This window comes from Dysidea avara, chromosome 12 (genome assembly GCF_963678975.1).
Source record: "Dysidea avara chromosome 12, odDysAvar1.4, whole genome shotgun sequence".
NCBI classification, from domain to species: Eukaryota; Metazoa; Porifera; class Demospongiae; order Dictyoceratida; family Dysideidae; genus Dysidea; species Dysidea avara.
In genome coordinates, this window is record NC_089283.1 from 1,679,674 (window position 1) to 1,704,038 (window position 24,365).

A 24,365-nucleotide genomic window follows, 5' to 3' on the forward strand; every position below is an offset into this window, starting at 1 on the left:
ATCTGAGTTCACAACAGTTATAATAGTTGTGAAACTGGTTAGTCATTTAAGACTGTGACGAGTGCTAATGATTTTGATTTTTGCGATTAAGAATTAAGATCACATGGTTGGTAGTAGTGACGACATAATGATGTAATGTCTAGGACAGCCATGTGCACCTCATGTACACAATTATTGTATTAGTAAACAAGTATACACTGCGTATGCGTATGTTGAATCTGTTGCCAGAATAAACAATTTGTGTGAGATATAGCATGTATATAGCTATATTGACCATCATGCACTGTATGATAATATACCACGAATCACTAGCAAACTGCATGGGTGGATGTATTCCAAGAAACTTTGGCTATTTGAAATTAAATATTAATCAGAATATTAGGGTATTTTCATGACTGTGAAATTTTTTTATCATTAGGCTTTCTGAGATTAAATCTGGTTTCACTGGCTGTGCACAGCATGCCATTTTGAAAGTAAACTGCAGCTGGCTTAGAATTTTTTACAAAATTACACTTTCTGAGATTGAATTTAAAAACACTATTTTTTGAGTGTTAACTGAGCATGCTATTTAGAAAAGCTGGGCTCTTAGATATTAAAGCCATCACTGTAATAGTATGTAGGAATCTTTGTTAGTGGTATATATATGTGACCCAGTCTGGGAAAACCGGGCTTATCGCCTATTTAAAAGTATCGAGAAACGCCAGTTTTAAGTATTTAGTGTGTTGTAGCTCGCCAATGGTTGAAGCTATGTGTACCAAATTTTCACACGTTTTACACCAATTCCTTACCTTCCAGTGCATCCACTGTGTAAGTAGCCAACAACTAAGTTTCCTGCCATTTAAGATAGTTTTTAAACCGAGGTTGACTGTATCAGGCGAGTTGCAAATTGGGTAGGAGGCGAGTTGCAAATTGGGTGGGAGGCGGGGGGGCCTGGAAGGCCGGCAAGATGGGCAAGATGGTGTTCAAATATTGAAAAGGAAGGCCAAGGGATGAATTAGGCCAAGTTTTGGGCCATTTAGGTATCAAAACTGGCTAAAATAAAAGGAAATTCACAGCAGAGGTACTTATTCAATACCACAGAGCTGTACAGCCACATACAGTCATCCCCAGGCTGACCAGAGCTCCATTAAGGCCCCACACCACACGTACGGATCGCCACTGGGCTTGGGAAAAGCAGCCAGCAAAACCAGACCACTCAAGTCTAGCTGATTTTGATTGTGGAATTAGATAGTTTATTCATGTAGCTTTGTATCCTGGGTGAAAAATCGAATCTGCTGACATGGGTGATAAGACCGGTTTTCTCAGACTGGGTCACATATATATATATATCATGGGCGGTGGGGGGGGCTAGGGGGCTTAGCCCCCCCCTCAGAATGATATCACGCCGAAATTATCCTTCTTGGAGTGGGGCTGAAAACCATGATAAAGATCTCAGTATATACTCTAATAGAACGCACAAATACCCTAATAAGCAGTCAAGGCCTTCATAAAAACGTGTTCCTAAAAGTGTTTTTTTTTTACAAAAAAAGAAAAAAACGAAAAAAGTGGTCTATAGCAGGAATCAAACCAGGTACCTCTCTCACTTTAGAGTTAGTGTCTTACAACTGTATCAAGTGTTTCCAGGTGGCTATAGGTTGTTTTGTACTGTTTATAAATGCTATATGTTCATTAACCCTGTAGTCAACACCTAAAAGCTTTGCTAAAAAAAGTTTTTAACTAGCAAATAGCCTGTTTTGACTAAAAGTTGGTGTTATACTTAAACTGTACCTAAATTGCTATAAATTAATTTTGAGACATATGAAAGCTAAATGGCTACACCTTCTGGGGGGCTGTGCCCCCCAGACCCCCTGCTGCCAGAAACTCTATACTCCAGTCAGCCCCCCCTCATATCAACTACTTCCTCTGCTACTGATATATATATATATATATGTACCTTATACAGGAGATGTTTAAAAATTAAACTGAATCTGAGAGCATTAATGTTAAGGTTACATTCGCAATGTTTAATCAGGAAAAATTTTACATAGCTACAGTATTAGCTAATAACTCTGAGATTGAATCTGAGAGCATTTTTGATAAGTTTTGTGCGCCATTTAATACCAAACTTATTATAACCTAAACATAGTGTAATAGTCACTTACAATTTTAGGGGGTGAGTCTGAGATTTTAGGGGGAGGAAGTTCCCCCCTAGAACTTAAACACTGGTGCCGGCCATGCGGCCGGACACGGCCTATACACACTGAGTGAGTACACTAGTTATATACGTAATGTACCTATCAATGTCAAGCCCCACCTACCCCAGGTCGGGCAGAGGTGGGGATTTGCAAATGCGAGAATGCAAATTCCCCACCCCTGGGGACAACTTTGAGTTACGAATCCCCTACTAATTATCCCGGGAATCACAACAGTATGGAAAAGTACGGATATTCGTGTTGCAAGTGCCCCTACCCTGGGGACGAGCTTGGGTGACAAATCCCCACCTGCTGCCCGACCTGGGGTAGGTGGGGCGTGACATTGATAGGTGCATAACAGACAATAATATGTTCATCAAGGTGTCAACTGGCCTACCTGTTGTGTTAATTTGTTCGCGAGGTTCACGACAGGGACTTGGTTACAGTTCATGGCCATCATTTTATCAGCTCACGTGACACTTGTACTATATATTCCAGGCGGGACCGCACACTGTACATCATCTCAGCGTGTTCAGACTAACGTTCCATTGGTGTGCTGGTGAGAGCGAGAAGTATATCAGTCCTTGAATCTACCAAGACTAGATTTAGTGAGTGTTCACTTCTGAGTCTCAGTGTTCGTTCAGTTGGTAGTTAGCTATATAGACCTATCTCGCCGTATCTAGCTATAACTTTTTCTCGGCTGTAGTGTTGATGTAGTCCGCGATAACCCCGCAGTCAGCTGATGTTCGGTTCCGTGATGAGTTTTCCCTGGTTCTTGCCAGCTTGCGAACCCGGCTGCCGAGGAACCGGCACCGGCTATTTTTACAGCCATTTTATCTCCTAATAGCTAAGCCCGGCCCCAGGTATGGGTCTAAGTAGCTGTACAATTATAGGTCCTGTACCAGAGCCAGCAAACGAATTTTAAGCATGGATCCACTTGAGACCACTTTCGTCAGTGTATCGTCGCATCAGTTCAGTTTCCACTCCAGACCACTTTTTGCCATTACGCCGGCGGTTAAGGAAGTCGGAACCAACATGATGACTTAACTTGAAGGTCTGGCTGCACTGGACCAGTCTTGCCCAGGCCAGGTATGAATAGGCAGGTAGTTATTTCTTTTTAGCAGAAGGTGTGTATTAGCAACGTCACTGGCTTGACTCTTGAACATTTTAAAGAATCCCTATCTACTTTTCTATTAAATTTATAATTGTGTATTTGTGATTAGCGTGTTACCCTTGCAGGGCTTTGCTAATTATTGCTAATAAATTAATAATAATAATAATGGTGGAAATCCCCTTCTATAGTAAAGCCCATAATAATAATAAAGCTAGTTATTGACAAGTTTAAAGCACTATAGACCCTTTATTATTCAGTGGTGGATACCTGCTAGGGGGTTGCAATAGTTTGATGACTCGTCATGTGGGTGATAAAATCACGAGTTATACATAGTACTAGTGTGTTATAGTAGGACTTTCTACTGGCGAAACTTCAACTTTTGCCTTTGAAATCACAATTACAGCATTCAAGAGCAGGTTGTGACCTTTTTCAATATTTTTTTTTTTTGGTCTCTGATTTACAGCTAGGCTGAAGTTAAGTGGAATCTGAAACCCCTTCTGAAAATTTCTAAATCCGCCACTGTTCGTCAATTGCCCTTTACTCCTTCACTCCATGCAAAAGAGAAGTTCTGTATTTCCTTGGTTAAAACTCCACCCCTTCATTAGTGCCACACTTGAGAGTGGTGCTACAATTAATTTTGAAAATAAGGTAATTGTTTTTTAGTATCAAGTGATGGTCGAGTTTATAGACACTGCATTGATTTTAAACAAATGCTGCAGCATTTAACCAAGTGAATATGGTATTAGTAAATGAGTGGCCCACTATTATTGAAAAAAATAATTATGATCACATTACTTGATATGGGAATGGAGTAGAGTAACTAGTCATTCTATGGACACCATATCACATCGACATTGTTATATCACCTGGACCCAGCTATTACCTGCACATAAAACTGCACTACTTTGAAGTACTTAATTACATTACTTGTTCTTGAATAAGAATTGTAGGAGCATAGCACACTGAGCCACTGTGGATTTAAGAGCCACTCTTTTTGAGAATCAATTAACGGAGCATGTACCAGACAGGAGAGAAATTACTTTGACATTGTAAAGAAGCATTATCCTTTTAGCTAACTGCAAGTCAATCCATGCATATCGTACTACATAGTCAGCCCTGTGGTTGTCAAGCAATAATAAACCCTCCCCATTTTCATAGTTGCCAAGGTGTCAATTAGCTAACCCTCAATATACGAACTATACCCAGGCCACCAATGCACGAATTCCATCACATCACTTTAGAAAGCAATTTGTTTATGGCATTTCAAGTTGAGTTTAGCAATATCACATTTTTATAAGAAGGATCTCACAAGAATTTTATAGTAGTGAATATTTGGGCTTATAGCTAGTTAAAGTGGCCATTGGGTCAGTGCTAGGCTGTATGGCATAACCAGCTAAACCACTTACATGGCACCACCTTAATTTAAGTAAAACTGACTACATCACTACGCCTTCAGTAAAGCCCCTTACACACTGAAATTCTTACAATGAGTTACACTTGTCAACACCATATATATGCTTCAACACGTGTGATTATTCAGCTAGACTATTGGGTGTCATCTCCTGTGACCCCACTGCAAATAAATATGAACATGGCTATGGTGCATGGGTAGTAGTGTCTGGAATTAGATGTAGTCCATTGTTATGTGGTGTTCATAATTTGAAAAAATACTATACTTTAATGGTTTACATCAGCTGAAACTCTATAATTTGTGTTGTATTTCATGAGAAACACAGTACCAAACATAATAGAAGTCAACAAGTTGAACTGTAGCCAATGTAAACTGAGCTTGTTGACTCAAGAATTAACAACATCATGTTGCTTTCATAAAGAGTAATTCTATGAGCCTATTCAGTATTGCAGACATTGCTGATACCTTTATGACTCCTTGGCAGTAAAACAATCAAAATTCTCTTCAGTGTGACCACAACTGCTTCCAAGTACTGACTGACTAGCTAAGTAACTATAGGATAAAGGTAGGGCTTGGCTTGATGTTAGATGGTTGATTCATGATCAGTTAGCCCAACAGTGCACCTTATAGGCAAACCACATTTGCACATTATGGACTTACCATTCCTCCTTTGTGTCCCATTTCACATTGCTTGCAGCGTAACGGTGTCAATTCTTGGTAGCATGCCAATGGCTTCATGCATAGAATAATATGGCAATTTATACACCAAGCATACCTCAAAGTAAGCATCGGTTCTAAGTGAGGTTCATGTATCAATCATTCTCTGTGCTATAGGCAAAACATATAGCCAAAAACTAAGCAAAAACTACCTTGTTTATTGGTGATAAGTATATATAAGGGTGTGCATTTTGTCATAGCTTCATATTCCTGGCACTGTTCTTTCCTTTATGTGGTGTCATAGATTTTACCAATGATAAAATACATTTTTAATTATTAATTGATTAAGTGCACAGAAATTGAATTTTAGTATAGGATCATCATTACACTGATTCTTAATAATTTCCTATACTTGTTGTTGCATATAATAGCGACTACCAGCTTGTCTGTGACCATCTTATGTGACTCGCTGTTGAGCAAAAATCCAGGCAAAATTCTATTTTGCCGTACAAACGTATTGAAATATACTAGATGAAGATATACCTACATAAAAAAGTAAATAGGCACAGAATATCAAAACACAAGTTGAGAAGTACTCACTATAATGATCGTGAATAAATTATAGCCATGCATGAATACACTTTCACCACTAATGGCTCAATCTATTAAGTGAGCATTATGTAACATTGAGCCAGGTGTCTAGTGTTTATAAAAAAAACTGTACTATAGAACTAACCTGTTAACTTTCTTTACTACGTCCATTTTAGTCAAAAGACTTCACAATGATTTCAAGAAGTGTGACTATATTATAGCAGACAGAGATAGCAAAGAACATCAAAGAAATCTGATGGGAATGGGATGATGTGATATATGCACACCTATAACTCCGCAATATCTTAGTCATACTCACTGTTTTAATGAGATCACACAGTTTAGTGTGCGTATATGTAATACTTATACCATGGCTGCGAGGGATTTTGTTGATATACACCCAAAGTCTGATGGCCACAAACCTGAGGGCTGTGGGTATATATATCAGCAAAATCCCAATCAGTCGTGGTATAAGTGATATACATAAGATATCACTGAGGCGCGCGTTTACCTATTAGGTGAAAAGATGATGGTCTATTTCTTTCAGAGTAGTCATGACAAATTGTTCGTGGGTTTACTACGTTATCCAAACATTTTCTCCTTTAGTGTGCACAGAACATTTTGATTGTGGGTTTGTTCAGTATGAGTGATGGTCAGCCACATGCTGCGAGTCTCTTATATGGATGAGTTTAAGACCAGAAATTATGAAAGAAGAAGTATAATTTTTGGTATTCCTGGGTGGTGTTCTTGCCACACAGAGCCAATGGAGAAAGATTCCAAGGAGGCATCAAAATGAAGTGCCCATCACATGAAGGTTTCAAGAATCCAATAATGAGCATGAGTAAGTGCAAACATCTGAAGGAAGATTTTTGTTTGATGTCACCTGTGAAGAGCTCAATGCATTCAAAGAAGGCGAGTGCCCTGTAAATACAACGAAGAATACTGAGTGGGCACTGAAGAATGGAGAATAGCAAGAAATCAGGAATATTCTTCAGAACATCGTCCTCCAGAATTGTTGGCTTTTAAAAATATGTGAGTGGCTTTGCAAATTAATTTTGTTGCAGAAACATAAAGGCTGATGGCAGTTAATATACACTCAAAAATGTCATTATCAATTATTCAAAGGCACTTACGGAAAATTAACCCAAAAATGCAGTTGAATATCTTCTAGGATCCAGTGTTTCAGCCTCTAAAATGTATGTGATTCTGTGTTCACAGTAGCAGAATTGGGACTGAGTACCCCTGTGTTATCTACAAATGATGAGGATATATGTGTTATGGGATAATGATGTGATTAAATCTTGATAGTCCTACTGGTTTATTGAATGCTGTGTTCTTCTTGATGACAAAATCTTTTGTCTCAGGGAAGGTTTAGACCATAGAAGCTTGAAAACGGAAAATGTTAATGATAAAATAGTTGCTTGCTATGTGTACCAAATGTGTATCAAAAACAACCATTTCCTCACAAACAAAGTGGTGAGGCAATATTAAGTTGACAAAGAGAGATGCCACGTGAAGATACTGGATAGGTATTCACAAGTATTGCCTCATGAGAGCAATAACAGTGATGTTTTCTGTTTTAAAACCATTAGTCTAAGTTCCCTCAGATCCATTTATGCCATGGTTTACAAATGTGCCTGTTGGAAAAACTACATTAGGAACAATGATGAAGAAAATGTGTGAAAAGGCAGAATTACAAAAATACACAAATCATAGCCTCGGGCTTATGGAACCTCCACTCTCTTCCAAGCAAATGTTCTAGAAAAGCTGCTATAGCAGTGTACAGGTCACAGGTCACTAGAGGCATTGCACCAGTATGAACGTACTTAATTCCACAGAACAGCTACTTGATGTCTCTAATATAATGGCAGGTGCTGTAAGCAATCCACCATCCTCTAGTATTGCTCAAGTCCCAGCACGTCAGCAAGTACCTATTTGTAATAGTCACATGTCTACGTAGTAGTCTATCATCTGCAACAACATTACCAACGTTTATACTAAATGGCTGTACATTTGTAGTATGCTCTATTGCATTTTCTGGCCAGCACTGCATCGATCAACCAGTAAGGAAGAGCAACGAAACACTGCAAGATGTTACAAATATATATATATATAGATTAATCATCATGGACTCCTCTTTTCATAGTGACTTTTTACTTATACATAGAATTAAGCGTTTTGTCATTTGTGATAGGAATTTTACCTTGGGATTCAGTTTGTATTAAAATTAAATCTTGTAATTGCTTGCAAAGTACTCTCAGAACGTTATTCAAACATTGATACACACAAAATACTATGTTAAGATTGTGGTATTGCATTCATTTTGTAAATATTGGGATAGAAGTTAAGTTACTATATTAAGTTAAGTACTTATGACTATAAGTTACTAACCTATTTCTATGTAGCTAGCAGCCTTCATTTCTTCCTCCCATGGTCTGCTGCATGGCTGACAAGTGGTGGGTAGAAATATGCATCCACGCATTGCCCAAATGATTATTTTACTGATCATTGTAACTATCAACTAGTAAAAACATAGCAACTACACTGGGCCTGTAAACCGAAACCACAATTTAATGCTCCATGTTACTCAATACAACAAGTCCGACAAAGCTAATAGTATCTTTGAACTGGTTGGGTATCAAAGCTACATTCCCATTTTATTGACTGGGCAATGTGTGAGTTAAACCCTGAGCTGTGCCTTTGAATACCCATGCTAAAGTAGTTTAAATCCCACTGCGTGGGAGTATCAAAGCGCTGCACTGGGTTATAACTACCATACAGCTAGACAGAGTGGCACTACTACGCTGCTACTGTACAATATATTAGTTATCACTGGGTGATAACTAACTTCTCGCTCTGTTGTGGAGCCACTCAGTCTCGTTCATGACATCATAATAACCGCAAATGGTATTGTTTACCAATGGAACAATGAGCCAAATAAGGAAGTATTGATACAAAACACCAATACAGCACTTAAACCAGCTAAATCTTACAAGAAAACTGTTAATCCTTTACATAACACTACAAGTTACCAATACGATAGTTTAACAAATGTCAAGAACAGTCTGTGACAATTTTCGCTCCAGCAATCACTCCCAACGGTCACTAAGGTGAAGAACTAACTTCCTCTAGCTTCATCGTTCTATCTCGGACTACGGTAGCCACTTGTTGGTCTTTTTTTCTCTTGCACACCACACGACACCACCATACCAACTTCTGACAGAGGCGAATCGTACCTGGAACCGCTGCTTCGTAACACCGCCCTTCGCTACAGTTTGTAGGCAGTATGCAAGGTCTCTCTTGTAGCTATGAAGTAGAATCTCCACACAATTCGGACGAAATCTTGAGCAGTGACAGAAACTCAAACCGGAACTTAATTTACTATCCGTAAACTTCTGCGCACTGGGATATAAAATAGTTATATCCCGTATACTCGGATGATATCATTGTTATTACACTCGTAATGGGATATAACTATAACATATCATATTAAAAACTAGAACCAGTGCAATATGTTATATATAAACATTGAATGTGCAAAGTTTGAGTTTTCACTCGGTCATACATATGTATATATGTAATGCTTTCACAACTCAAATGGAAGGGGAAGGGCTATCTCTTTGTTAACATTGTATATAGTAACAATGAGTGAACTGCAAAAGTTTCAGCTTCCTATGATGAATAGTCTTGCAGTCATAGCCCTATACAGTTGAAACAGCAAGAAATTTTATTGTACAGCAACTATCATACAGTACTATAGTAGGGACCACAAAGGAGTAGGCGTGGCCACAAAATAACATCACCCAAAACCAGCCTCAATTTTCCCTGATGACGATGAGGCAGTATTGGTTTGGTAAAACTAAGCCCAAACAAACCTTCAGATTGACCCGAAACGCTTTCAACAAGTTGCTACGGAATTAAAATTTTTTTTTAAAACGGAATTTGACTGATTCCTTCAGACAAGATTAACTTGATAACAGCTAAGGCTACAGGCTTAATTTTTTCACAATTTGATGTTGCTTCGGCCTGAGAGGTGCCTTTTGGCATACCACAGTACGTACAATGCATTCTTCATGGACTTACCGGTGTCCTCCTTTGTGTCTCATTCATCTTTGCTGACAACGGAAAGTGTCGATTTGGCAGTAGCACATGATGGTTTCCCTTCGTAACAGAATCATCCGTACTTTTCATAGTGGCTATTTTGATAGCAGAGGTGCTTTTCAAACAGTTCTTGATTCGTACTGCTGTGTAACGGGTTGAACATAGCTGACAACGAAGCATAATGGATACTCCACTTTTCAGACAATAATTGATATATCTGGGGGGTGCAGCACCGTTTCTTTCTTTTGGTGTGCATGGATTGCAGAGGTGCTTTTCGAACAGTTCTTGATCCGAAATGCTGTGTAACGGGTTGAACATAGCTGACAACGAAGCGTAATGGATACTTCACTTTTCAGACGATAATTGATATAGTTGGGGCATGTGGCACCATTTCAGTTGTGATATGCATGGGTTCACCAGTCGTAATAATTATATACAAAAAAAGTTAACAAACAAGTACACTAAAGAATTTGTAATTTTCAACTAGGGACAGTAGGGATATAACGCTTCTGATTGTTTTACTGTGATTTAATATTGTGCACTACTCCAGCTTGTTTCAGTACTTTTTATCGATGTGCTATGATCTCCACTCTAGTTGAAAATTCCAAATCTTTTAGTGTACTTGTACAGCAAATAAATCACAGGTGCTTAATTAATCAATCACAATTCATGACAAAAACAAGATATACAAAGACAAAGCTCAATCTGTTCATTATAAACAAGCAAATCTATCAAGGTATAGTACTTTCCCTATATTCCTTCGTGTACACAAAGACAGAGGCCACAACAATGGAGCACTTCGTGCAGGCTCTACCTCCTCCAGTGCCTAACTGGTAAAGCAGATAAAAACAACCTACTTAGCTGGCTTCTCTGGTTTGACTACTGAGTGCGGCACTTGGCTGGTATCTGCAGATCAAAGTCTTGGATTTTTTCAAACCCCTTCTAGGTATTTGTCTCGTTTCACTTTAGTCAGCAATTTTTGCTTAGGTTCCTTGGCTCATGCATGGCAAGCACCTTGTACAGGCTTTGCCTCCAGTGCCTAACTGGTAAAGCAGACGAAAGCAAACAAACAAACAACAAGGAAGAAAAGATGATCATAATTATTATATTATTTTTACTGCATTGTAAATAAACACCCATGACTTCCTGACTAATTTAGTGATTTAAAACGTCGTGCTTATGATCAAAGTAGCTGTTTTCCATACATTTACCCATATTCTTAAGAATCCTTGCTACATTATTCTTTGGCACTTTGATACTCCTCTCCAAGTACTGTATAATGATTGTTGTTTTCTTTTTTAAACTTGTTGTGGGTGCAGGCCTGGTTTCCTGAAATTGGTTTGGCAAAAACCGTTTGTCTGCATGTCGGTATATCTGTCCAACACAAACAGGCTTTGAGCTACAGAAAATAAACCTTCATTCAATGAATAAGGCTGTTTACATACTGTATTAAAGTTTGACTTTCTGTTTTCGTTATGCTTACTTGAAGGAGGTGTGGACGGCAACTGAGACAGTGTAGTAGGGGCTAACTTGTGTGCTGTAACAGTTGTATAACAAATGAAAAATAATGTAACAGGCCTTGTGAGCTATCAGGAATGGTGTATCTTCTTTAGTTGAAAGGGGGTGTATCACCTTTGCATGCAAATGAAAATTAAGAACAGCCATGAGGCTTTGTGTAAAGAATTTGCATGTGACAACACGATAGACAAACTATAAAACTGTAATAAGAAGATATTTCTGGGTATAATTTGTAGTTTGCTCACGTTCTGCTTCCTTTGTGATGCATAACAACATAATTGATAAATTACAAAATAATTGGTGAATTACAAAGTACGTTTAATTTTAATGTACTGCATGTATTGTTACAAAACAAGGTGAGAAACTAAGCTATATAGCATGTTGTGTATTAATAATTTCTGAAGAGTTGATTAATTCAAGGAATAGTATTTACTGGGCACCTGGTTTTTAGAAGTAGCACAGCATCAACTTGTTTAGTTTATTATGATGTAAACTGCTGGCCCTACAAGCTAAATATATCAAGGTGCACAGTAGTGTGTCATGCGGCCAAGAGAGCCGGCATACCACACCGTGAGTATATTGACAGGAAGAAAGAAAACAGCATTTTCATGTATCCATGGCCCCTTCTCCAAAGCACACCATTTTTGCATTATAGCTGTCTGCCAGGTAGGGTAGGCTACACAGCAAATTTGATTAAATTTGCAACAGCCATTTGCAAGATATGGGTGTTCAAATTTCATTTAATTTCTTCATTTTTTTCTTATGCCATACAGGGGCTTCAATTTCTTTTCACACACTTTGTAAAAATTGAAACACAAACATGTAACTCGATTGCCTCGATCTTTGGCACAAATGAAGAGTGTGCAATGGTGGATTGATCTACCAAGTTTGCTGTGAATCTGAGGAATATTCCAGGAGTTATGAGCATTTATTCACGTAAACAAAGATCAAACTTCTAAGTGTCATGGCTATAGGGTAAACCGAGTATAGGAATAACTTGAAAATTGGTGTGTTGATAGGCTGATCATCATAGCAGTGCCTTTTGATAGTTTGAATAGCAATAGAGTTTCAGTGACAAAGTTATAAAGCAAAAACCAAACAAGTGTAAAATCACAGGATTGAGATACTCTAATAGAGTAGTCACCACAGGGTAAAAAAGGTGTACAAAAAATGTCAAGAAAAAAGCTTACCAGAGTTCGAGCCAAGGACCTCCATACCTAATAACTGCATCCTTAACCACTGAACCACTGCTATCTTGGCTGATCACTTCACTTAATTTCTGCTTATTAAATGAAACTTCTAGTTTAAATCTGCTATAACTAAATGTTTGTAATTTCATAGATCTCTACCAACAGAAGTACTAGATTGTTCTAGAAAATTCTATGTATGTTCTATTAAAAGTCCTCAAAAAATGTGCACTCTATTAGATTATTACAATAATATTATCAAATATTAAAGTAAATCATGCGATGTAATACATTTATAAGTCTGTCTTCAATAATCATCATTGTGTCTGCATAGAAAAGAAGAAATAAAAACAAACCTCAAAGTCAACCATAGGCTGATTTTGAGGTTTGAAATAAGCAAATAAATTTAAAAAATGGCTAATAAATTTTAACAATGCACACAGCCATTATTAAAAATTTTTAGCATTAACATCATTGCAGCCATTTCTTGGCCACCACCTTTGATTTCACAACTTTTTTCACCCAGAATTTTTAAGGCCGCACCATTTTTTCACTGCTTAGCTGTTTTTGTGTGGATTTAACATCTGTAAGCTTTCTCTGCCATACTTAAATTCCCTTGATTTGATATAGATTTTTCTTCTTTATGCCATCCCTGTTAACAGGAAGCTCTTCACTTTATCAGTTTGCAATTCTTCTGTTGTTGTGCACACTTGCTTCTTGTGGATTCATTCAAATTATGCAAAGCATTGATGATGTTATAGATAGATGAATACAAAATTAAACGGGGAATAGAGATCGCTGAAACAAATCATGAAACAAGAGGGGTGGTAAACCACAAATTCCTATTTTGACTTTCTGTCAAAGATTAACTTTTAGTTACATACTCCATTATTTTGAGCCGGCGATTTGTTTGCATGCAGCTGAGCTCTCCACAGGATGATTTGTTGTAGCTGAGCTCTCTACAGGGTGATTTGTTTCTAGCTTTTCTCCCTACAGGGTGATTTGTTTCTAGCTGAACTCTCTACAGGGTGACTTGCTACTAACTGAATGTTCTAATAGGGTGGCTACACTATTTGAATATTTGTTACATGTAGTTGGTTTTCGCAGTATAACTCATTGTGACTAAACCATTCTATAATGATTAGTCCACCTATACACCAACTTTCAGCTCATTCTTATAAGCAGCTGGATTTGCCTAGTAGGCAAGGCAACTAAATATTTTTAAACCAAACCTGATCACATGACTGTTACAAACTGTTGGTTTTTGCATTGTATCTTCATTGCCGTAATCTCAATTTCTTTCAAACCACCAACAGGCACTCCTACAATGATTAATCTAACTACAAACCAATTTTCAACTGATTCCTCAAAGTGGTTTACCCTGTAGGCATGACAGAAGTATGATCTTATTCTACACAAATAACTGGTCATAACTCTGTGAATCTTGATTGGCTTTTGACCAAAAATTAATGCTGAGATTTACTTTAATAATCCCATTAAGTGTGCGATGTTTCAGCATGATCAGAATACACATTCGTATTTTATGGCAGTTTTTGCAAAGTGTGTAAAGGAAGTAGAAGAAAAAAAATGAAGAAAAAACCTGAAACTTTGGCTGTTTTTTATCTCAAAAATGGCTGGGAGGATTTTCTTCAAATTTGTGTGTGAGCTCCCCTACCTGGCAGGCATGGGCTGGACTTCTTGGGCTGCGTGGCACACTACTGTGTGTCTTGATCAGTTGGTATTGGGCTTTTATAGCTTTACCAATACAAATCTGATGCTACCAAATTAAGGCCAATATTAATATTGGTATCGGTGCATCATTATTAGAGTTATCAACTAGCTACTGATGAAAATCACCACTGTCACTGATCACTATAACAACTTAGAAGCAAAGATTATTTACAATGATAATACGAAAAATTGTAAAACAGTTTAAAATTTATAAAATACCTATAGCCTGTGGGGAGCCGACCCCCTGCTTAATGAGAGCTCATACATACCTAATACCTCAGACCCCGGATCTTCCCCAGTATTCTCACAAACGTGCAAGATCAAGATGCTCTAATAAAGCAGTCAGATATGATGCGTAAGCATTAAAAAAGACTTCAGAAGAAATTTAATAAGAATTGTATCCTTAAGTAGAACTGTGAAACTTAATTGGTTAATAAATTGATCAACCTGTTATTTTTATAAGTTCAGTTATCAGTTATTTTATAACCGGATAACAGATCGTACTCCTTTCATACTTCAACACACTTGTTGCAGGATTCAGGTTTATTTGTTGCCTATTATATGCTTTGACCACAATCTGATAAACTATACTATACGTTTTAAAGTGCACATAGCCATAGGCGGATCTGAGGAGGGGCCAGGGGGTGCTATGCCCTTCTCTTCACCCCCCCCCCTTGGATCTACAGTACTATATTGATACCAGAAACTAGAATCATGCATTCACACTGTATTCAGAATTATAGAAAACCAATGGGCAAATAGAAGACAACAGTTATAAATGTACTAGCCAAATTGTACACTGTCGAGGCAAATAAATTTGAATTTTTGTGCAAAGATCGAGATATTCTAATAGAGCAGTCACTATTCTCAATTCTAATGTCATCAATTAACAAATTGTAACAATGCTAGCTACTCCTTATTTTGATTTAGTATACACTTTACCATCAAACAGGTTTGTCTCAGATAGGCTAGCCAATCTTTGTATGCATTGCAAAGTATACACTTTGTTAGCTAAGTGCTATCAAAAAAATGCTCTGAAATTCACACCTAGGAGGTCAAATTTTTTAAAAATTTCTCAAACTACAGTCTTAACAACTGTACATCCATCATACATCTAGCTAACTGTATACTGAATAAAGTTATGCAAATGAATATAATTATAACTTGTGTACTAGAACTTGTATACTAGAATTCCATTCTTATCCTCATAGTGGAATAAGTACTGTTGTGCACTAAAACTTCTTGGCCCCCTTGACAGTGTCTCTTAGATCCGCCTATGCACGTAGCTTACAAACTAAGTCCAGCATATTAGGAGAAAATTTCAGGTTAACCTAATAACTGGCAGTTATAATTTACCTAGTAACTGATTATGACATTTTGTCTGGTTTCACACTCTAACCTTAAACCCTCCAGTCTTTCTTCCTTCTCTGGCTTTGTGAAGGTATGTTTGGGCATACTACCAAGGCACCATGAAAGTAATATACAAGACTGGTTTCTGGTATTTTGGTAGGAAAATGCAATTCTTTATATATCATACAGTACGATAGTACTGTATAGTAGGGATCACAAAGGAGTAGGCGTGGCCCATGGGATAACATCACCCAAAAACCAGCCTCAATTTTCCCTGACGATGATGAGGCAGTATTGGTTAGGTAAAACTAAGCCCAAACAAACTTTCAGATCAATTCGAAACGCTTTCAACAAGTTGCTACAGAATTTAAAAAAATTTTATTTGACGGAATTTTCTACTGAGTAACTGACTGACTGATGTCTTCATATAAACCGTAACTTGATAACGGCTAAGGCTACGAACTTGATTTTTTCACTGTTCAGCGTCACTTCGGCCCAACAGGTGTCTTTTGGCATACCACAGTACGTACAATGCATTCTTCTTGAACTTACCAGTGTCCTCCTTTGTGTTCCATTCATCTTTGCTGACAGCAAAAAGTGTCGATTTGGCAGTAGCACATGATGGCTTCCCTTCGTAATGGAAATCATCTGTATTTTTTATAGTGGCTATTTTGATAGCAGAGGTGCTTTTCAAACAGTTCTTGATTCATACTGCTGTGTAATGGGTTGAACGTAGCCGACAAAGAAGCGTAATGGATACTTCACTTTTCAGATGATAATTGATATAGACTAACTGGGGCACATGGCACTATTTCTTTCTTTCAGTATGCGTGGATTGCAGAGGTGCTTTTCGAACAGTTCTTGATTCGAAATGCTGCGTAACACGTTGAACATAGCTGACAACGAAGTGTAATGGATACTTCACATTTCAGATGGTAATTGGGGCGGCAAGTGCCATTTCAGATGCGGTATACGTGGGTTCACCAGTCATAATTATTTACAAAAAAGTTAACAAACAAGTACACGCAAAAATTTGGAATTTTCAACTAGAATAGGGGCCATAGCACAGCAATAAAAAGTACTGAAACAAGCTGGAGTAGTGCACGATATTAAATCACAGTAAAACAATAAGAAGTGTTATATCCCTACTGTGCTCAAAATGCACAGTAGAGATATAACACTTCTTATTTTTTTACTGTGATTTAATATCATGCACTACTCCAGCTTGTTTCAGTACTATTTTTCGATGTGCTATGGTCCCTATTCTAGTTGAAAATTCCAAATTTTCTGTGTACTTGTATATATATATATATGTGTAATAGTTATACCACGGGTACAAGTGCTTTGCCTGATATATATGCATGTGCCCAAGGGCCGCAGGCCCGAGGCCAAGTACATATTATATACAGGCAAAGCACAAGTTCCCACGTATAACTAATATGTTCTACTTTAGCATAAAGACTTATGTAATTGGCAAAATCTTTAGTTGTTATACCCTTCTCTTATATAGGGAACTAAGTAAGTTGCGATTGTGGGATTGAATTTCCACACAAGCTGTGATTGTGGGATTGAATTTTAATACATCAAACAGTAGTTTGATTTTACTTTTGCTAATATTAGTAATTTTAAGAGACTAGCGTTAATTATGTTTCTTGAATTATTACATTTACAAAAGTAAAAAACAAACTACAGTTGATGTATTAAAATTGAATCCCACAATCACAACTTGTTTGGCAAAATTCAATCCCACAATCACGGCTTGCTTGATTCCATATTTAAGAGAAGAGAGAACAGTATAACATCAAAGAAATCTAATGATTTCTGGATATAGTGTGCCTATTAGGTGTGCAATGTCTTGAGTTAACGAGACATACGCACTGTAGCAGTGTGTATATCTTGTTAAGGCAATGTTTAACGAGATATACACACTGCTACCAGTGCGTATATCTTGTTAACATTTTGAGTCAGTGCAATATGTGATATGGCTTTCCTTTGATCTGAGGTGTGAAAGTGGTACATATATATGTAATAGTTATACCATGGACACAAGCACTTTGCCTGATATGTACGCACACACCCGAGGGCTGCAGGCCTGAGGGCAAGTGCATATATACAGGCAAAGCACGAGTGCCTGTGGTATGTTCTACTTTAGCATACAGACTTACCGAATTGGAAAAACCTTTAGTTGTTATATCCTTCTCTTATATAGAGAACCAAATAAGTTGTGATTGTGGGATTGAATTTTGCCAAACAAGTTGTGATTGTGGGATTCAATTTTAATACATCAAACAGTAATTTTATTTTACTTTTGCTAATACAGTAATTTTAAGAGACTAGTGTTAATTATGTTTCTTGAATTACTAAAGTAAAAAACAAGCTATTGTTGATGTATTAAAATTGAATCCCACAATCACAGCTTGCTTGATTCCCTATAGAAGAGAAGAGAGATAACAGTATAACATTAAAGAAATATAATGATTTCTGTATATAGTGTGCACTCCTATTAGGTGTGCAATATTCGAGTTAATCAGATATACGCACTGGCTTAACAAGATATATGTACTGGTAGCAGTGCGTACATGATATCTCGTTAAGGCAGTGCATATATCTCATTAACATTTTGAGTCATTGTGATATGTGATATATATGCACTGGCTTTCCTTTGATCTGAGGTGTGAAAGTGTATATATATTAAGTACTACTGTGTAAGAATCATTGTTATGAGTTGTACTCAATCTTGTGCATTGTATTTAATCCATCTTAGTGATGCTGTTCATCCTGTTACTGGCACTGATTGAGGTGTCATCAAGTCAAGCAGTTCAGGTCATACAAGTTGATCCAGTGAATGGTGTTTACAATATAACCTGTTGGACAGGATCTGTGCCTTGTGGTAGTCTCAACTATGCACTAGGAGGTGTGGCTAACAATAATAACACTAGACTACAACTTGCTAGTGGGTCATTTAACCTGTCAACCCATAACACTACACTGATAGGTCTGTCATCTATCACTATTGAAGGATCTGGAGTTTTAGAAACAATTGTGACATGTAACTACAGTGATGCTGGATTATATTTTGTTGAAGTAGATCACCTGACGATAGCTAATTTAACAATATCAAATTGTGGTATGTTACAGAATAGCACCACTTGGAATATTTCATCACCAGCTAAATACCGCTCTGCAGTTACTGTGTATAACACCAGCAATATTGTAGTACATTCTGTTACATTTTATCACAATAATGGAATTGGTCTCTCCATTGTTAACACTGGTGGGGTAGTCACCATCAGTAATAGTGCATTTGATAGTAATTACATGAGTGGTGATGGAGAATACCCTGGAGGTGGTGGACTTTATATAGAATTCCCATTTTGCCTTCCTGACAATTTCCCTAATGCTGTATTATCAAGTAATAGTAGAAACAGTCACTCTCAATATATTATAGATTCTTGCTACTTTACAAACAACATTGCAAGGAAGGTGATAGTCAAAGACAACTCTAACATTAGTTTGTTTCCATGTGCAAAGGAAACATTTGGTCGTGGTGGAGGAATGTCCATATTCATCAGAGGTTATGCCACTAACAATACCATCACTATTACTAACACTGTCTTCACTTTTAATGTAGCTGAATGGGGTGCTGGTCTTCTAATAGAGTTCAACCATTATTCTAATGAGAACACAGTGGTTGTAAACGGACAGTCCCAGTTTACTGAAAATCACTGTGTTGACAGTAGTAACCATAGTGATAGTGGGGGAGGAGGTGGAGTACAGATAGTGTACAGCTCATATGAGAACACAAATTCACCAGGTAGCAATGAAGTGTCCTTTTCGCAGTGTAACTTTACAGGCAACACAGCTTATTGGGGTGGAGGATTATCTTATCTCATCGTTAAAGAACAACAGCAGCTTGCAACTAACATCCTGTATTTTGATAACTGTGATTGGCAAAATAATGTGGCTAGGTTTGGAGCAGCAGTAGATTTATCTCTTTACCAGTCATTAACTATAGTATGTTCACGTTGAGCTGAATCCTGAAAAACAGCTAAAAATTAAAAGTGGATTTTTTCTCAACAGAGTTAACATTTCAGCCAACCAGATTGTTATTGGTAACAGCAAAGGTGTCAACAACAGACACGTACGGTTTGGCTCCATTACAAGTTTGGGAAAGGGCTGTAATGGACACTGTACTTATATGGCTTCCCATAGGAAATGTATTGTGAGAATTTTTATTGGCCGTAAATATTATGTCAAACGTTTGAACAGAAAGATTTTGAAATATTTTTAGCGGGTCAAGCAGTACTACAAATGAACCAAATTTCAAGATTGTGTGTAATTGCATCCATGAGTTATTAAATGTTTTTGAGGATTCAGCTCAACGTGAACATACTATAGTGGAGTAGTTCTGCCAGTTGTGTTTGAAGACTGTTCAATTGTCAAGAATAGTCTATCTAGGCCAGTGGGACAATTTGAGTTTCAGGGTATAGGTATTCTGTATGCTAGTTCCATTGCAGTTAGACTAAAAGGCTCTGTATTATTTAAAGCAAACAATGGGTCTGCTTTAGTTGTTTCTGCTGCTGGTATTACCATAGATGATAACTGTAATGTAACATTTACCAACAACAAAGGCCGGAGAGGAGCTGCAGTTTCTGTACTGGCATCATCTTGGATTAATGTCAGAGATAACACTGTTGTAACTTTCACTGGCAACAAAGCTGATGAAATGGGTGGAGCAATATATGCTGAATTGATCAATGAACATAATGTGATTGCCACTTGGAATTGTTTTTTTCAGTATTTAAATGCTACAATTGAACCAGACACGTGGAATACTAAAATTCGATTTCAACAAAACATTGCTCAGCATGGAGGTCATTCTATCTTTGCTACAACACTGAAGTCTTGTTTATGGGGTAAGAATTATATTCATGTAACCCAAAATGATGTTAAAGATGCTTTTCATTGGAAATCATTTGAGTTTGATGGTGTGTCTGGAACAAAGCCTTTTACAAGAGAAATGGAAGTTGCAACTGCTGCTAATTTTCTTACCACAAATAAAACCGAACTAAAAATATCTCCTGGGCAGGCATACCGTTTACCGTTCTTTCAATCAGACGATGAAGGACAAAAGGCTAAGGCAATTTTCTTTATCCAGTCCAATGATGAAGAAACAGGTAAAGTTGGTAACCGATCAGTGTATGTGTACAGTGATATTATGCAACTGTATGGAATGCCGGAGTCAACATTTAACATCACTGTAACCAGTTCAGGCCCCATTGCATCTACTGTTACACTTAATGTAACTTTTGATTATTGCCCACCCGGTTACATTACTTTCAATGATGAGGAACAGAATGCAACATCATGCAAGTGTGCAACTGAAGAGTCTGGTGGTTATCCAGGAATATCAGGGTGTGATGATGAAATATATCAAGCAAACATTACACGGTACCATTGGGGAGGAATCCACAAAGCTACTCAGGAATTTGTAACTGCTGTGTGTCCTCAAGGTTCCTGCACTTTCCCAAAGTCCAAGTATAAAACTTTATTGCCTAACAACAGGACTCAGTTAGACAAGTTCCAATGTCAACCACAACATCGTACTGGAACAATCTGTGGTGAATGTATGGATGGGTACAGTATGTCAAGTGGATCAAATTGTATTAGGTGTGATCATGGAACAGTAAAAGGAATTTTGTTCTTTCTGTTGTACGAGTGTCTACCAACTCTCGTGTTTGTCTCTATCATCTTGTTCTTCAATGTCAACATTACTTCAGGACATTGGAATTCTCTGATATTTTATTTTCAAATATTGGAGACTTTAAACTTGTATGCATTACGAACCAATGATGAGTTTCCTAAACCAATTCAAATTCTAATCAAGATTCATACTACCTTATTTGGAATATGGAACCTTGATTTCTTCCAGACTTTCTTACCCGAGCAGTGCTACATCAAAGGACTAAAGAATATATTTGGGCTTTATTTACTTAAGTATGTTACTGTCCTATTTGCTTTAGGTTTAATTGCTGTGTTGGCCATAATAAAGAACTGCACTTGTTTCAACTTCACATGCTTTTGCACTACCCTAGGCTTACATCAACAACGGATAAACCAAGAAACTTCACCATTGCTTGGAGGTGATGTTGATCAAAGTGGAGTATGCAATTGGTTTAGGAGAAAATGCAGAAGCTCAAATGTTTCTATCATTCATGGACTGGCAACTATAATTGTTCTGTCCTACACAAAAGTAGCATTGATTTCAATGAAGTTTATTATTCCAAGTTCACTTTATGGATATGGATCTCATATAGTTGAAATTAGGGTTCACCATGTTGGAAATATGAAATATTTTCATGGTGATCACCTTTGGTATGCCATTCCATCATTCTTTCTGGTAGTGACCTCTGTAATATTTCCATTATATTTAACAATCAAACCTCTCTGGGGTAAACTGTTCCCTGATGATGGGAGTGGAGAATGCTGCAAGAAATGTCATGACAGGTTGTGTTGTTGCATCGGACAAGATAAAATTGATCAACTGTTGCTAGAATTTTATGGACCATTTAAAGATAACTGTCGCTTTTATGCTGGATTGTTTTTCTTGTATCGCTTAGCTCTCTACATTACATTTGCCTTTACTCCATCACTGACTCTTCAGTACTCAGTTCAGCAAGGTCTTCTAGGAATTTTCTTATTTCTTCATTCTGTTTTTCAACCATATGGCAATATGTTTGCATCAGCCAATATACTGGATTCTCTAATTTTTTTGAACTTGATTCTCATCAATGCAGTTAGTGTGTATAACTTTTACAGTTTAATTGACATTCAGGGTGAGTCTCAGTTTGCAGTTGGAATACAGTTATTGTTGATCTACTTGCCACTAATCTATGTATTACTTCACTTTATTTGGTGGTTGAAGAAAACTTTTTCTGGTGATTCTAAGGACAGTGGTCATCAGCGAAATGAGGGTCAACAAAATGAAGCAGAAGTTCAAGAATCAGTAGATCTTGAAGAAGACCGAGAGAGAGACAGACAACAATATCTTGATTCCATAAATATGCTAAATGACTATTATGTGGTGAATCCTGATCAAGATTAACAGTTAATGCTAAACTGACTATGCACATGTAGACATGCACTATAGCTAGGTATATACACAACTAGGGGATACACAGCTAGGGCATACACAACTATAGGGGACACATGTTTAGTTGCACTTGCTACTTGTATAAAGGTATTGCTGTAGTAACCACACAGTGGTGTCAGGTGTTGGATATAGATGGTAGTTGTAGTAGGTTCAGATTTACAGGTATTTTTTGATCAGAGATTTTAATCTTACATGCGATGTGGCTATAAAAGCCATCAACATTTAAATCAATTTTGATTGCATGCAATCTGCAGCTATGAATGTGCATGGTATATAGGCCATGGCCATGCATATACTATGGTCACTGTATTCCATAATTTAATTTGCCAATTCACCACATATGTCTGTAAAACCAAGCATGTGGGCACAAGTTATATAATTCACATAATAAAAGGTCACATCTCAGGCTGTCCAAAATTAGAAATGATTGCTCTATTAGAGTATTTTGAGTACAAGTGTATGGTTTATTAGAGTATTTCAACAGAGTTTTATGTAAATGCATGGGCTTCAATTATTACTAATCTGAACACTTACAATTGTCTGAGATTCTTGTGATAAACCTAGGATTCACTGTATCTGAATTCTGCAATGTACATGTATACATTGATCATAGCATAATGGCAAACAAGGTTATACAGTTATAGTTGCCCACTGCCCAAATGCCTTAGTGACATAATTACATTGATTGTATTATATGTACGTATATATACTAAATCTCTCTCCATATAACGGATACTTTACACTTAACCTATATAGCTATACGTATCTATAAACGACAGTTTCTGAGGTCCCTATAGACCTCTACCAATACAATTAAAGGGTGGCCTGCTTGTAGTAAAGTTTGCTTGTACATGCATCACTCATGATCATTAATGTGTCTGTTGTGTCATAATTATACTAATGACTGATCGCAATTGTATTCACTCAAAGGTGTAGGTATCCATGTATATAGTATATTTATACTTGTGTATGGTGTATACTTGAATAATTGGAGTCAGAAACGTAATGTCACTTTGTGATGCCGGAAAGCAATAAGAGATTTTGCTGATTATCGAATACTGATCATACCAAAAGCTGATCCAATTTTAAATAATTTATGTTTACCAAAATTCCACATGCATCTTGTAAAATTAAAACTTTATTTTTGTATAAAAACAATGTCATGAGAGTCAGCAAAATTAATTGATTACTTCATTGGCTAATAATTACCAATACCAATATATACTGCTAAAATTTGGCCAACAAACCAATTTCCAATTATCTACTAATTAATCAGTGAATCACTAGATATTCAGCACAAGAAAACGGTAGTATCATAGATTATGCCTAAATAAGAAATGTGCTTATTTATTGTATATACACAAAGCTAAAATTTAAATAT

At 37.1% G+C, this 24,365-nt stretch overlaps 1 protein-coding gene across 1 annotated transcript; it reads left to right on the plus strand.

The window, feature by feature from the left end:
• Positions 1-2,656: 2,656 nt before the first annotated feature.
• Positions 2,657-23,175, plus strand: LOC136241256 (uncharacterized). The gene is made up of 3 exons (XM_066032445.1): positions 2,657-2,779; positions 18,596-19,859; positions 20,230-23,175. Coding segments are annotated over exons 1-3 (3,972 nt in total). The 5' UTR covers positions 2,657-2,778; the 3' UTR covers positions 22,937-23,175.
• Positions 23,176-24,365: the final 1,190 nt, after the last annotated feature.

Excerpts from the sequence above, each read along its gene's own strand:
- LOC136241256 (XM_066032445.1), top strand. Across the intron at positions 19,860-20,229 it reads ACTATAGTATGTTCACGTTG|TGGAGTAGTTCTGCCAGTTG; the intron begins AGCTGAATCCTG and ends AACATACTATAG.